The sequence below is a fragment of the Achroia grisella genome, unplaced genomic scaffold (assembly GCF_030625045.1).
Source record: "Achroia grisella isolate CSIRO2021 unplaced genomic scaffold, CSIRO_AGI_Agris_v1 utg1186, whole genome shotgun sequence".
Lineage (NCBI taxonomy): Eukaryota > Metazoa > Arthropoda > Insecta > Lepidoptera > Pyralidae > Achroia > Achroia grisella.
The window spans coordinates 2,713,323-2,726,783 of NW_026712592.1; the positions used below are offsets into that span (position 1 = coordinate 2,713,323).

Below are 13,461 nucleotides of genomic sequence, written 5' to 3' on the forward strand. Positions count from 1 at the left end.
TTAGAAAACATATTGCTATTGCTATCTCTTTTTCTTAACCTCAGTGGCAGTTTACATAAACAGGATAGCATTATAGTATTATTCCTTTTTAAACATATTTTATCTAATGTTTTTAATTATTCTGGACTCCTGTATCGCTACGATACGCATGTACAAAAAAAAATATATTTTTCAGTTCAGTTTTCAGTTTACATGGCTAACCCACCACTTTACCAATATCGATTATAAAATAAGACAAAACCTGTCGCGGTCTCAAAAATGGGACTTATATTTGTTATTTGATTTATATAGATTAATTATTTTATAAAATGTTTGGCAAGGCTGTGTTGTGTTTGTCAACTTTACATTTTTATAGTTAGTATATTAAATTGCTTTTATTAATGTTCTAATTTAAGTATATATTATGAATTATAAATTTTAAACGTGTTCTAATACTAAAACTTGACACCATAAAGTTGATTGCATTTTCAGGTGTAACCGCCCAAGGAGAATGTACTGACTTGCGCGGGCGTATAATATCCCATGGTTTACATTACGTGCCTGGCCCTGATACCTGTACATTATGCGTTTGTGACAATGGCTTGCCTAAAGTATGCAAAGCAGTCCTGTGTTCACCACCTCAGGTATTACAAATAATGATATGTTACTTTGCTTTTTGATTGACCTCTGACATTCATTTAATTTGAGCACAGTGATCAAAATCTCACCTGCTGCTGTGTAGCACACACTTTCTTTGATTTTGTCGATTTTTTAAAATGTGTAATTCATAACTTTTGTAGTGGTGTTTTATTAAACAAAATATTTAACTGTCTGGTTATTAAAACTGAGTCAATATGATAAAAAATAGATACATTTAAAAAGCATAATAGTTAGTATACCTAGTCTTGTCAAAAATATTGTTAAAAAATATCTTTGTTTTCCTATTGCATTGTAACATTTGTGTTTTTATAAAAAATATATAAAAAAGAATATAAATATATTTATAATAATGTAATTTCGAATGAGCTTTATATATATTAATGTTTAGACTGACACAGTTTAAAGATTAATACAAAAACAAAAAATATATAGAGCCTATTCGAAATGATCTCCATTGGCTAAATATAGTCCTTTAAATGTTAAGGCTAATCATTCTTCTTTTGCTAAATATTACTACTAAAGTATTTCAAAATCAGATTTGGTAATTTAAACATCAAAACTATAGGTTTTCTATTTATTCTAGAGTATTGTTAGTAATTGTGACTATTATTGATTATGAAGTTATCATGAATATATATATTCGCACAACCAGAAAATGTTTACTTTATATATTGGCTCATTTGTCCGGTTTCGTCCACTATTCTTTCACCGTTCAGGCTATCAAACTTTGGAACTACTTACCCCTTGATATCAAGACCGCCACAAGTAAGTTTTCTTTAAAGCGTAAATTGCAGGAATACTATTCCAGTATGTAACTTTTCTATTATGTAGAATAGTTTTCCATTTTATCTTTTTGCGTGACTCATTGTACATCTTTTCTATGTTATAGTTGCTGAATTTGTTTTTTTTTTTTTTTGTTATGTTGCTATTTCATTGTCAGACTATTAAGTATGTTATATGATATGTATATGGTATATTTAGGTATGTATTTTATTCATATTTATAACTTTATATATATTGTATGTATTTGTATATGTATGTTTACATGTACTTATGTTTAGTAAATATATATTATTTATGACATAGGTATTATTTTTCTTATTGATTACATTTGCACCGCTTAGTTTCTCTGCACAACCTGTGGTTGACTGGTAGAAAATGCCGTAAGGCGTTAAGCCCGCCATATGTACTTTTACCTTAGTATTTTGTGCATTGAAGTTGTATAAATAAATAAATAATTATATATATTCGAAAAAATCACTTTATATAATATTTAATTCACATTTATTGGTGCCTTATAGTGACCATCAATGAATTAATGAATTTGTGTTTCGATTGTACGACCAATAATAAAGGAACGCAAGAGTATCGCATCTGCTTATACTCATAAGAATGAAACAATAGGCATGATGACTGATTTTTAAAAAACTCCCCTCGATGTTCTTGTATTTTATCTTTATACAAAATAAATCATATTTTTAAAAAAGCTTAAAACTTAGATAGAAAAAGCTTTTTAAAAAATACAATTTAGATTTCGCGCAAAAACTCTAGAATACCAATGGCGTCGCCTGTGATGTCAACCATTCGTAAACACTTGACAAGTGACAACAAGTAGAGTTATATGTTTGTTTGTTGAAAGTTTTTGAAGATTTAAGCGCAATAATCATGAATCCCAATATGTATTGATGGTGTACGGTCCCTCAATGTATTAATACAATAATAAAAACGCCGAAGAAGTTATTTAATTTACAAATAATGCAAAACAACTTTGTGAGTATAGTATTCGTATAGTACTATGTACAACGTTGCCATCACGATATTAAAAAAAATTGCTAAACTTAATAAAATTATGCTAATTGTTTTAAAATAATGCTAACATTTCTCAAATAAAACATCATTTGTTTACGTACGTTTTTATTATATCTTTAAAATCAATAAAATCTATTTTATTTTATGTTTTATGAAAACAGCTAACGTAAAATTTTGAATTCAGCTGTCTTTAGTGGACTGTATTTACGACAATTGGATTTGAGCAAGATTGATAATTTGGAAGGCACTCACCTTGTACTGCGAGGATTGCCGGTTCGGTTTCAGCAAGGCTTCCCAGAACTCCGGGCTTGTCCGAACTTACCTTTTGAACGGGTTGCCTGTTTACCGCCAAAACCGACAATAGGTGCTTTCCAGTATCAACTTGCGTTCCTTTATTATTTCGTTAAGAATATTTAGTTAAGAAATCTATATAAAATAATTTAGTTAAGAAATCTATATAAAATATCGACAATTACGACAATTACGACAGCGATCATCAGAACACTTTTTTCGACAACAACAAAAGGCGAAACGACTCCCACCCTCGTAATCTCTTTTTATTTTTTTACTTTTTTTTATTATTTACGGCATTGGATATCGCGATAATGTTGCTGTGCGTATTATTGTGAATAGTGAACATTATGTTTTATTCAATTATGTTATGGAACAAAATAAATATGGGAGGAAATGCTAGATTTCCTCCCACTCTAATCGGTAATGTTGACTTTAGATAATTTAGGTGGCTGTTATCTGGTGGATATTAACGACTATCAAGCATGTTTTATAGACTAAAACTACAATTAAAATTTTATAGACTAAATTACAGTATGTATGCGATATTGTAGTCTATTTCTATCTCATATTTTTTTGTATAAGAATAAGGAAGTGAAAAGATGCTGTTGCATATAGCCTATAAAGGGATGTAAAAGTATGCGAAATCTAGCATAAACTATGTTAAATTGACAACACCGATTTTGTTTACGAATGACTGACGTCACGCGCTCCTGATTGGTGTTCTATCTATCATGGTGGATTTATATGTTTTGCATTATTATTTTTACTAAAATAAATATAATCTCGCTTGTAATCTGAAAATAAATGTTTAAATATGAATCCTATATAGCCTATCATATAAAATTACATGAAATACTGTTTTTGGACATTCTTAGATAGTGTCATCATGCCTATTATAGGATTTAACTCCCTTAACTCTCCCTTTGTTCTTGTTCTCTGTCTCATGTCTCATACTAGGCATATTTTACAATTTTATAGATAAAAAATACAACATACTGCAGTATCTAAATTAATATTATTTTCATTATATATACTTATTGTAATATTTAGATTTTAAAATATGACATCATGAAATATTGGACTTGTCCCACACAATGTCACACTTCAGAAACGGATCGCTACGCCACATCTAATTGTTGTCACATTATTTATGGATGACCCTATACTCTTAATGTGGGTTTGACTATTACATCTGTAAATACTAAAAAAATATGTAAATGTGTGTCTCTAAACAGGATTGCCGTTCATTTCGAGTGGGCAATACATGTTGCGAGTTTATCTGCCTGGATGACGTGGTGAAGCCTGCAGAGGGAGCTGAGGCAAACGTTCGCGTAGCGGCGGGCGGCGCCACTGCCGTGGTATTGCTCACTGTAGCATTGGTCGTCTACCGTGTCCGTAAACAGAAGAGACGACGCCCCCCGCATGCGGACGACCAGAGGAGCTTAACTAGTATTGGGTTAGTTACTTTTTTTTTTACTATCTATGTGACAAACAAGTATATGGGCCCATCTGATGGTAAACAGTTACCATAGCCTAAAGTCGTCTGAAACACCAGGGAGTGTCACGTGCTTGTTGCGGGCCCTTAAATAAACTTTATACTTCTTTTGAAAGACCATCCTGTCTGTCTCTCGAGAAAACCTCGGCAGGTAGTACATTTCACAATCTAAGTGTACAAGCTCCTCTTCTAACTTGTATGAGAGTTGTAACTTGATTAAATATCTTTTGTGAAACAGACAAACTATCGATCACATTATGAAACATCTTATTGCGTGTCATATTTTTTGAGTAAATCACTATAACATCACTACTACTAATGGAGGCGGAACTACTATGAAAAAGATTGCAAAAACAGGGTAAATCTGACGCAGACGAATTTGTGCAGGGCAGCTGTATCAAATTAAATGGTTATATATTATTATTAGACATAATATTTTTTTTCATTAATGTAAATTCCTGAATCTTAATTTAATAGAAATATTATCTGTAGTCTTAAAAGTATTAACTACAGTCTCGTCTTAAAAGTATCATCTATGCCTTTGCTATTCAGGTACATTAGCGGCAGCATGGGTTATATGGGCGGAACATGCGAGACTGCCTTGGCTGCATGGAAACCACCCAGTAATTACCTGCCCCGTGGGGAAGCGCCTCCGCCCTACGATGAGGCTATGGCGCAATGTCGATCCGAAAATATGAGGTAACTATAATTTATCTTATCGAATTACGTAAACATCTATAATTGTACAGCTATATTAACTGTATATCGCCTGAATTTGTGTAAAACGTATCTAAAGTGTACAAATTACATTTGAATCTGTTCATTCCTTGTTATGTTATGTTAAAGAATTCCATCCCATCCAAAGTCGCATCCTTCTATTCATCCAACCTCATAAACTTTAACATTAATTATATTAATAGAATTTGAAAATAATTAGTGCATTTCTTTTTATTTTGGCAACATAATTTGAATTGATATTATAATTTAGTGATATGGATATTTATTCCCACTAATTTAAAGTTACGGATGTCAGGAATAGTGCATAGTAAATATTAATTAGTCCTAAATGATAACCACATCAGGAAGAGTAACATACATATTTTTTTATATTTTTTAATCTAATTAATAGAATAACTAGTATAATATACTAATGCAGTGGATAATACCAAATATTTTTAGAATCAGCAACGAGACACCATTCCATCGTACGTATCCCGCTACAGTGGAGACTCTGGTGCGCTCCGATGACAACATTCAGTGCTCCGGTCACAGCTATGTTAATATACCGCGACCTGTCCAACAGGTATTGGTATGATTATTTGATTATTTATTTATTAAGTATCAATATTTATTTATTGGCGATTTATATTTAATTTTACTTCTACTCTACTATATTTATATGGAGATGGGTACATGGGCACTTAAACATTGAAGGCAATGAACATGCCAACCAATGGGTAAAGTTAGGGGCAAGAACCGTCCAACAGGGCCCTAAACTCTTTTGTGGCATGCCTCATTGCCTAAAACTGGGACATCTCAAATTAATAACTAAACAGGAAGCTCTGAATCACGGGCAGAATATGCCAGGATTAGTACAATAAATAGCCCTAATAATGGGGTACTCAAATCAATAGGTCTTAGTTAGCGAACACAATAGCTCTCAAAAATCTATGTAGGCTGCAGTGCTACAGATCTATATATGAGCAGCGTTTTAGTCATTCAAGCTTGAAACCTATAATTTTTAATACTTGGATTGCAAGGCCCACAATATTCTGATTTATGCACAAGCATAAAAATCATATATCATAACACAGATCGCGAACACACAAAATTGTTACAATGCACCGTTGCTACAGGCAGCACATCCACCGGAAGCAAGAGAAACTATGCCCATTTCGCATCATCCATTAGCTCCTACTGGTGAGTAGTTATATGGTTTTTAATATGTAATTCCAAAAATAAATGTACATGTTGTTTATTATTAAAAAGCAGTAAAAAAACTTATATTTAGAATCAAAACCAATTCATATGTTTTATTTGGAGAGTAGAGTAGATTCAGATTGAATATTTTGTAGAATTTATTATAATTTCTAAATAATTTAGTTTGATAAATATATGGTATGTATTTTCATATACAGTTTATATATTCGTGTCACCACTAATAAGTAATTTTATTATGTTACGAAAAAAATTATAAACTTCGAAGAGTTCTTAATGAAGGAACAAATGTAATTGTAAAATTTAAAGTTATAATTATTCACAATAATTATTTTACATAGCGATAATATTTTGCCACTTGATTACGTTAATTTTTGTGTCACCGATCTTGTCGTTCGGTTTGGCTAGATTTTTAAGTCGAGAAGAAACTCGAACACACACAATTTTTTTAAACACTTTTATATTTAAATCGTACTAAGATAATATATATTTTTTAAGAATTTGATTTATTTTATAAACTTACGCGACTCTTCGTAATCGTGGCAGTGGTGGGGTTTCCGAGCGCGATCCGGCTGACGGGCTCGCTGGGCGCGATCAGTAACCGCGGGCTGCTGAGCGTGCTGCAGCGCGAGCCCGACCACGAGCGGCCGCACAACGTGCCCGGCTTCTACACCGCCGCGCCCGCCGCCGCGCCCGCGCCCCCGCCCGCGCCCGCGCCCGCGCCCGCGCCCGCCGCCCCGCTCCACACCTCGCTGTCAGTTATTAAATAACACACACTCGCTGTCAGTTATACACTTTATATCCTGTGTTCAGTCGTAGAGTGATGTTAGGAACTACACCGTCGCCTCCGCCTCCGTACCCCCCGCCCCGCTGTCAATACCCACACTACAGTGGCACATCTCTAAAAAGTTTGAATATGGCCATCTCGCCTATTTCAACGGTCGAGCAACTTGTTTTGTATGCCGTGTTCAGTTGTAGAGTAAGATTAGACTTCTACACCGCCGCACGCATAGATAAAAAGTTGCATACCTAAGTGACTTTTATAAAGTAATACTTATTAAATAAAATGTGATATAGTAGACGTGTCAGAGATTTGCTGTAACAGTAACTATTTTTTTTAATATATACATTTATTACTGTAGATTATGGCTTATATATGTACGAATAAAATGAAAATGTTATGGTTGCTATGGTCACCAGGCATCGTACGATCCCCCGCATAGCGACGGCTGCGGAGGCGAGCGCGCTAGAAGCGGCGCTGGGGTTCTCCCGCGGCGACCGCTCGCTGCACTCTGAGATCCGGCGCTCGTTCCACAAGCCGGCCGAGCGGCTCGACACCGGCCGCAGCATGCCGCGCAACCTCAACCTCGCGGCCGCCGCCTGCCTCGCCTCCGCCGCGCCCTCCGCCGACGGCGCCCTCCACGACAGGTACGCCACCACTAATACTAATATCTCATATTTTCCAACGACATCTACGTTTAATATAATCACTAATTTTGTACATAATTATGCTCCATAGTCATTTCCGCCATTTTGTAATGTTAAATATTAAAAAAGGCGTTAAAGCTAGCGAGGTAGAAGGACGCGGGAATGCGCGGGTAATTGTGTGATGACGTGCAGGTCGAGCCGCGCGCGCGCACACAGCGAGGAGTATAACGTGGGCGGGGAGCCCCGGCTGCCGCCCAAGCCGGCGCGGCCCGCCCCCGAGCCCGCGCCCCCCGCGCTCTCCGCGCACCCCGCGCACCCCGCGCACCCCGCGCACCCCGCGCCGCCGCCCGCGCACCCCGCGCCGCCGCCCGCGCCCGCCGCCGCCCCCGCGCCCGCCCCCGCCCCCGCCCCGCCGCCCTCCCACGCCACGCTGCCGCTCACAATCGATAAGGTTTGTTTATTTATTTCTTATTCAGGACAATACACTGTCTTTTTTTCTGTATCGGATGACAATGCCAAGCAAGTGGTAAGCTTAGCATTGGTAGACAAATTAAAAGTCGCATTGCGGGCGATAACAATTATGTGACGTATAGAATCTTAAATGATAAAAGTTGACATATAAGCCGAGTGGTCTGCAAAGTTTTCAAAGTACTGAATCTTCTATATATACTTTTCTAACAATACTAATTTATGTTTATATTCTGTAGAAAAGAGGTATAATAATGTCATTACTGTGTTATTACTGTAGACAGTTATAATCAACTCTGAATGACAATAATAAGAATATTATTTGTAAAAGATTTTGCATACATTACATGTAACAAAACATGGCGATAAGCAGATTGTGTGCTTATATCAAGCATACAAATCTTAAAGTTGATAGATTTTAAGTATTAAATTATTGATTGTTAATATAATTATTGTGCCGACCGATCGCAAACAGGTCAATCGCCAGATGCAAAAAGTTTAAAAAGATCAAATACTACAATATTATTTTCCGTTATTAAGTTTTATATTTCTTTAAAAATAATGTATAAGTTGATCTAAATAAAGGCTATAACAATAAAAAAATATAATTATTATATTTTATTCTATGTGTCAAATCTAATAATGACCAATAGTGTATAGTGCGTAGTGTGTAATAGTGACAGTAATAGTGTAACTTGTCCATGTCCAGCCATCTTGCGTATGCAGTTACGATGGCGCGAACGGGCCGGGCGGCGAGGACGCCGACGACTACCGCAACGAGTGCGAGAACTGCAAGTCCGCCAGCAGCTCCAGGCACATACTATATTTTGTACCTACTACTGTTCAAACTGACGTTTTATGCATAGATACCGCTTATAAGGTGACGAGCTAATTGGCCATCTCTCGTATTATGAGTTTCGTGATCTAAATTCTTGTGCTGTGGTAAAATAGTGTCCTAATCTGTAATGGTTCGTTTCGAACAAAGTAAACAGTGGTATAACATAAGCAAATCGTGATATAAAGTTTATTAATCTTCTAGTAGTTAGTATAGTATGTTATTAGAACAACAGTACAAAAAGGCCAAAGAAGAATTGTGCATTTATTTTTATCCCCATCTTGCTCTCTCTCATTCTCTTCGCCCTGTACTCTCTTCATTGGAGCAACCCTCACGTTGTGTTGCGAATCTATTTATGAGTTATTCGTATGACCGCGTAATCTACGAATCGACTTTAAATTAGGATAGGTACTAAATAGATTCGTAGGTTTCACGGTCGTATAAAAGAAATAGTTGGACAATATCAACTAGTAATATGACCAATGTAGTTACTAACTTAATAAAGTGTTTATGAAGAGAATATGATTATTTATGATAATTAGAATGGCCAATTAGAACGGCGCCTAATAGACACAGCTAGTTATTTTGTTGAGTTTGATGATATGTACTTTAAGTAGTAATTCACTGAAAACGCACCAGTTACATTTTTCGACACTAAATTTTTACGTCACTAATGCAAAAAGTTAATGCATGATATAAATTCGGGCCACTAATTTCGTAATTTGTTCTATTACTTTTGTTTTGTATAAAATGCTATGTGAAAAATTGTAGTTTTAAAATGATTGGTGAAATCATATTTTTTTTGGTGAAATCAATGTTGTATTCCATAAGAGGAAGAAAATAAAGAAGGTAAAGAAGACTGTCTTTAGTTAAATTAGTTGATATTATGAAACTAATAATTTCAAATTATGGTTAATAAAAATTATTTGCCTCTTTAAATTGCACGAATTTGCCATTGTACTGCTATCAACATTTTTCTGCTTGCATTTTGTTTTAGTGATAGAGAACGCCTTGAATAAGTACTTAACTTCATTATAACGAATTAATTTTGTTATATTTACTTCGTACTTTCTTATTATCTTTAGAAATATTTTATTGGGGATTCGCTCGTGTAACCCGTTTTTCTTGTTTCTCATTTCAACGAGACAAACTCCAATCGCCTGTTTGTTTGTTTGTTACATGTTCATCAATTTTAGACAGAAGCTCAGAGAAGCAAATGTCATCTTTCGCGGAAACTTAACTGAGACAAGTTTGTATGTGTTCTATGGTCGAGTTTATTTCAAATCGAGTGTGTTGAAGAATGTTGTATGATATACGTGCGTATTTAACATACACGATCGCCTTCGGTTGCGGCTGAAATTCCGCCTCGTGTGTTATAACTATCATAACGCTCTTATATCATACTATGGGATTATTCCTCAATCAATGTGCCTAATTGTAATGTCGTGGTGTGTGTGTGTGTGGATGCAGGTGGGCGTGGGAGGCAGACGCGGCGGAGGAAGAGGAAGCGGGGGGCACGCAGACGTTGCAGCGCCGCGCCCCGCCGCCCGCACCCCCGCCGCCCGCCACCGCCACGCTGCCGCAGCCCGTCACCAGGCACACGTGCGTACTCACTACTACCTACTACCCCGCCTCTACCCCCGCCGCCCGCCACCGCCACGCTGCCGCAGCCCGTCACCAGGCACACGTGCGTACTCACTACTACCTACTACCCCGCCTCTACCCCCGCCGCCCGCCACCGCCACGCTGCCGCAGCCCGTCACCAGGCACACGTGCGTACTCACTACTACCTACTACCCCGCCTCTACCCCCGCCGCCCGCCACCGCCACGCTGCCGCAGCCCGTTCTCCAGGCACACGTGCGTACTCACTACTACCTACTACCCCGCCTCTACCCCCGCCGCCCGCCACCGCCACGCTGCCGCAGCCCGTCACCAGGCACACGTGCGTACTCACTACTACCTACTACCCCGCCTCTACCCCCGCCGCCCGCCACCGCCACGCTGCCGCAGCCCGTCACCAGGCACACGTGCGTACTCACTACTACCTACTACCCCGCCTCTACCCCCGCCGCCCGCCACCGCCACGCTGCCGCAGCCCGTCACCAGGCACACGTGCGTACTCACTACTACCTACTACCCCGCCTCTACCCCCGCCGCCCGCCACCGCCACGCTGCCGCAGCCCGTCACCAGGCACACGTGCGTACTCACTACTACCTACTACCCCGCCTCTACCCCCGCCGCCCGCCACCGCCACGCTGCCGCAGCCCGTCACCAGGCACACGTGCGTACTCACTACTACCTACTACCCCGCCTCTACCCCCGCCGCCCGCCACCGCCACGCTGCCGCAGCCCGTCACCAGGCACACGTGCGTACTCACTACTACCTACTACCCCGCCTCTACCCCCGCCGCCCGCCACCGCCACGCTGCCGCAGCCCGTCACCAGGCACACGTGCGTACTCACTACTACCTACTACCCCGCCTCTACCCCCGCCGCCCGCCACCGCCACGCTGCCGCAGCCCGTCACCAGGCACACGTGCGTACTCACTACTACCTACTACCCCGCCTCTACCCCCGCCGCCCGCCACCGCCACGCTGCCGCAGCCCGTCACCAGGCACACGTGCGTACTCACTACTACCTACTACCCCGCCTCTACCCCCGCCGCCCGCCACCGCCACGCTGCCGCAGCCCGTCACCAGGCACACGTGCGTACTCACTACTACCTACTACCCCGCCTCTACCCCCGCCGCCCGCCACCGCCACGCTGCCGCAGCCCGTCACCAGGCACACGTGCGTACTCACTACTACCTACTACCCCGCCTCTACCCCCGCCGCCCGCCACCGCCACGCTGCCGCAGCCCGTCACCAGGCACACGTGCGTACTCACTACTACCTACTACCCCGCCTCTACCCCCGCCGCCCGCCACCGCCACGCTGCCGCAGCCCGTCACCAGGCACACGTGCGTACTCACTACTACCTACTACCCCGCCTCTACCCCCGCCGCCCGCCACCGCCACGCTGCCGCAGCCCGTCACCAGGCACACGTGCGTACTCACTACTACCTACTACCCCGCCTCTACCCCCGCCGCCCGCCACCGCCACGCTGCCGCAGCCCGTCACCAGGCACACGTGCGTACTCACTACTACCTACTACCCCGCCTCTACCCCCGCCGCCCGCCACCGCCACGCTGCCGCAGCCCGTCACCAGGCACACGTGCGTACTCACTACTACCTACTACCCCGCCTCTACCCCCGCCGCCCGCCACCGCCACGCTGCCGCAGCCCGTCACCAGGCATAAGTGCGCTAACGCGCTGCGTCCTGCGCTAACGGTTTACGCTGGCGAGGCACCATTGAAGGATGATAAGCTGAGCATAGAGTCAGATACGTTAGCACATCATCGTAAATATATACCATGAAGTTATCATGATGGTTTCCAGAGGGAACAACGTGGAGGTCAACCTAACATTGCTATCAATGGGGTTATTAGTCGACATCACTAACAATTCCCTTCTCCTAAAAATTGGTAGTCTACTGTGATGACAGGAGCGGTGGTGAGAGTAAACACACACAGTAGGGTGTAACTTGTATATTAACTGTTACATCTTGAATTACTCTACCTTAGACTAATTACATAAACTATATATATGAGCTACTGCGTGACCTACGTGTCGTTAGTTAAAACGTACACTGGCACAATCTTCTATTGAACGTGCTGATTTGCATCACTATATCACTATATTTACTAAGAATCCCCCCCCCCCCCATGTATACCCAATGGTAAGAGGTATCTTTTTTCCCTCGGTTAATAGTGTGAAATTATTTACAGTCGAACTGTCATGGGCCCGCCATCCAACTGGGAGAACTGGTTCAACACTATCCCAGATTCGGACACCGAGTCTGAAGAGGAGTAATACGTGAGTGTGTAATATTGATAAAGTGTTTACAATATACGAACAGGTATTATAACATCACTACCGGGGTCAACGTAAACATTGCTCATTATATTGCAGCTGATTTCCTTATTATTACCATCGACATGTAAAATATTTTTTTAAATGTATATTAATTACTAAATATCACAACTGTATTTATACAATCTTAAATAATGATTGTTAAACATTTAACGCGTACAGACCATTCCATTTTAATTGTCTATTTTCTTGAAATTTCACAATTCAGTGATAAATGTATTATGCTTTAATTTTTTTATATTTTTTATGCACATATGATGTGTTTTGTTTTATCTTTATTATGTAATGTTTTTATAGATTTATTTTGCACTCTATTGAGTTTATTATGAATATTATTAACCAAAGAAAATTTTGTTGTATTCTAAATGCACGTTGTTGTTTTAATTATTGTTGTAAACATCATTTATTATGAATTAATTTATTAATTTAGTTATTGTACAGTGGTGGGCCAAATAGTTTTCTTTGTAACAAAAACAATAAAATTAATAATAATACTTACCTTATTTATAATCTTATACTACTTTATGTAACTTTTTTGTGGGAAGAAAATTACCTATGCTACATATGTTAACTTTTCGA

The 13,461-nt window shown here is 40.0% G+C and overlaps 1 protein-coding gene across 1 annotated transcript; it reads left to right on the top strand.

Annotated features, from left to right (window-relative positions):
• Nucleotides 1-134: 134 nt before the first annotated feature.
• Nucleotides 135-13,205, top strand: LOC131854421 (arginine-glutamic acid dipeptide repeats protein-like). The gene is made up of 12 exons (XM_059205538.1): nucleotides 135-354; nucleotides 472-623; nucleotides 3,978-4,198; nucleotides 4,790-4,936; nucleotides 5,417-5,546; nucleotides 6,052-6,157; nucleotides 6,722-6,929; nucleotides 7,376-7,603; nucleotides 7,796-8,054; nucleotides 8,781-8,900; nucleotides 10,377-10,508; nucleotides 12,738-13,205. The coding sequence occupies exons 1-12, from the start codon at nucleotides 309-311 to the stop codon at nucleotides 12,810-12,812; spliced, it is 1,824 nt and encodes a 607-aa protein (XP_059061521.1). The 5' UTR covers nucleotides 135-308; the 3' UTR covers nucleotides 12,813-13,205.
• The last annotated feature ends 256 nt before the right edge of the window (nucleotides 13,206-13,461 follow it).

Excerpts from the sequence above, each read along its gene's own strand:
- LOC131854421 (XM_059205538.1), top strand. The coding sequence starts at position 309 with ATGTTTGGCAAGGCTGTGTTGTGTTTGTCAACTTTACATTTTTATA. Across the intron at positions 5,547-6,051 it reads GACCTGTCCAACAGGTATTG|ATCGCGAACACACAAAATTG; the intron begins GTATGATTATTT and ends ATCATAACACAG. Across the intron at positions 7,604-7,795 it reads GACGGCGCCCTCCACGACAG|GTCGAGCCGCGCGCGCGCAC; the intron begins GTACGCCACCAC and ends GATGACGTGCAG.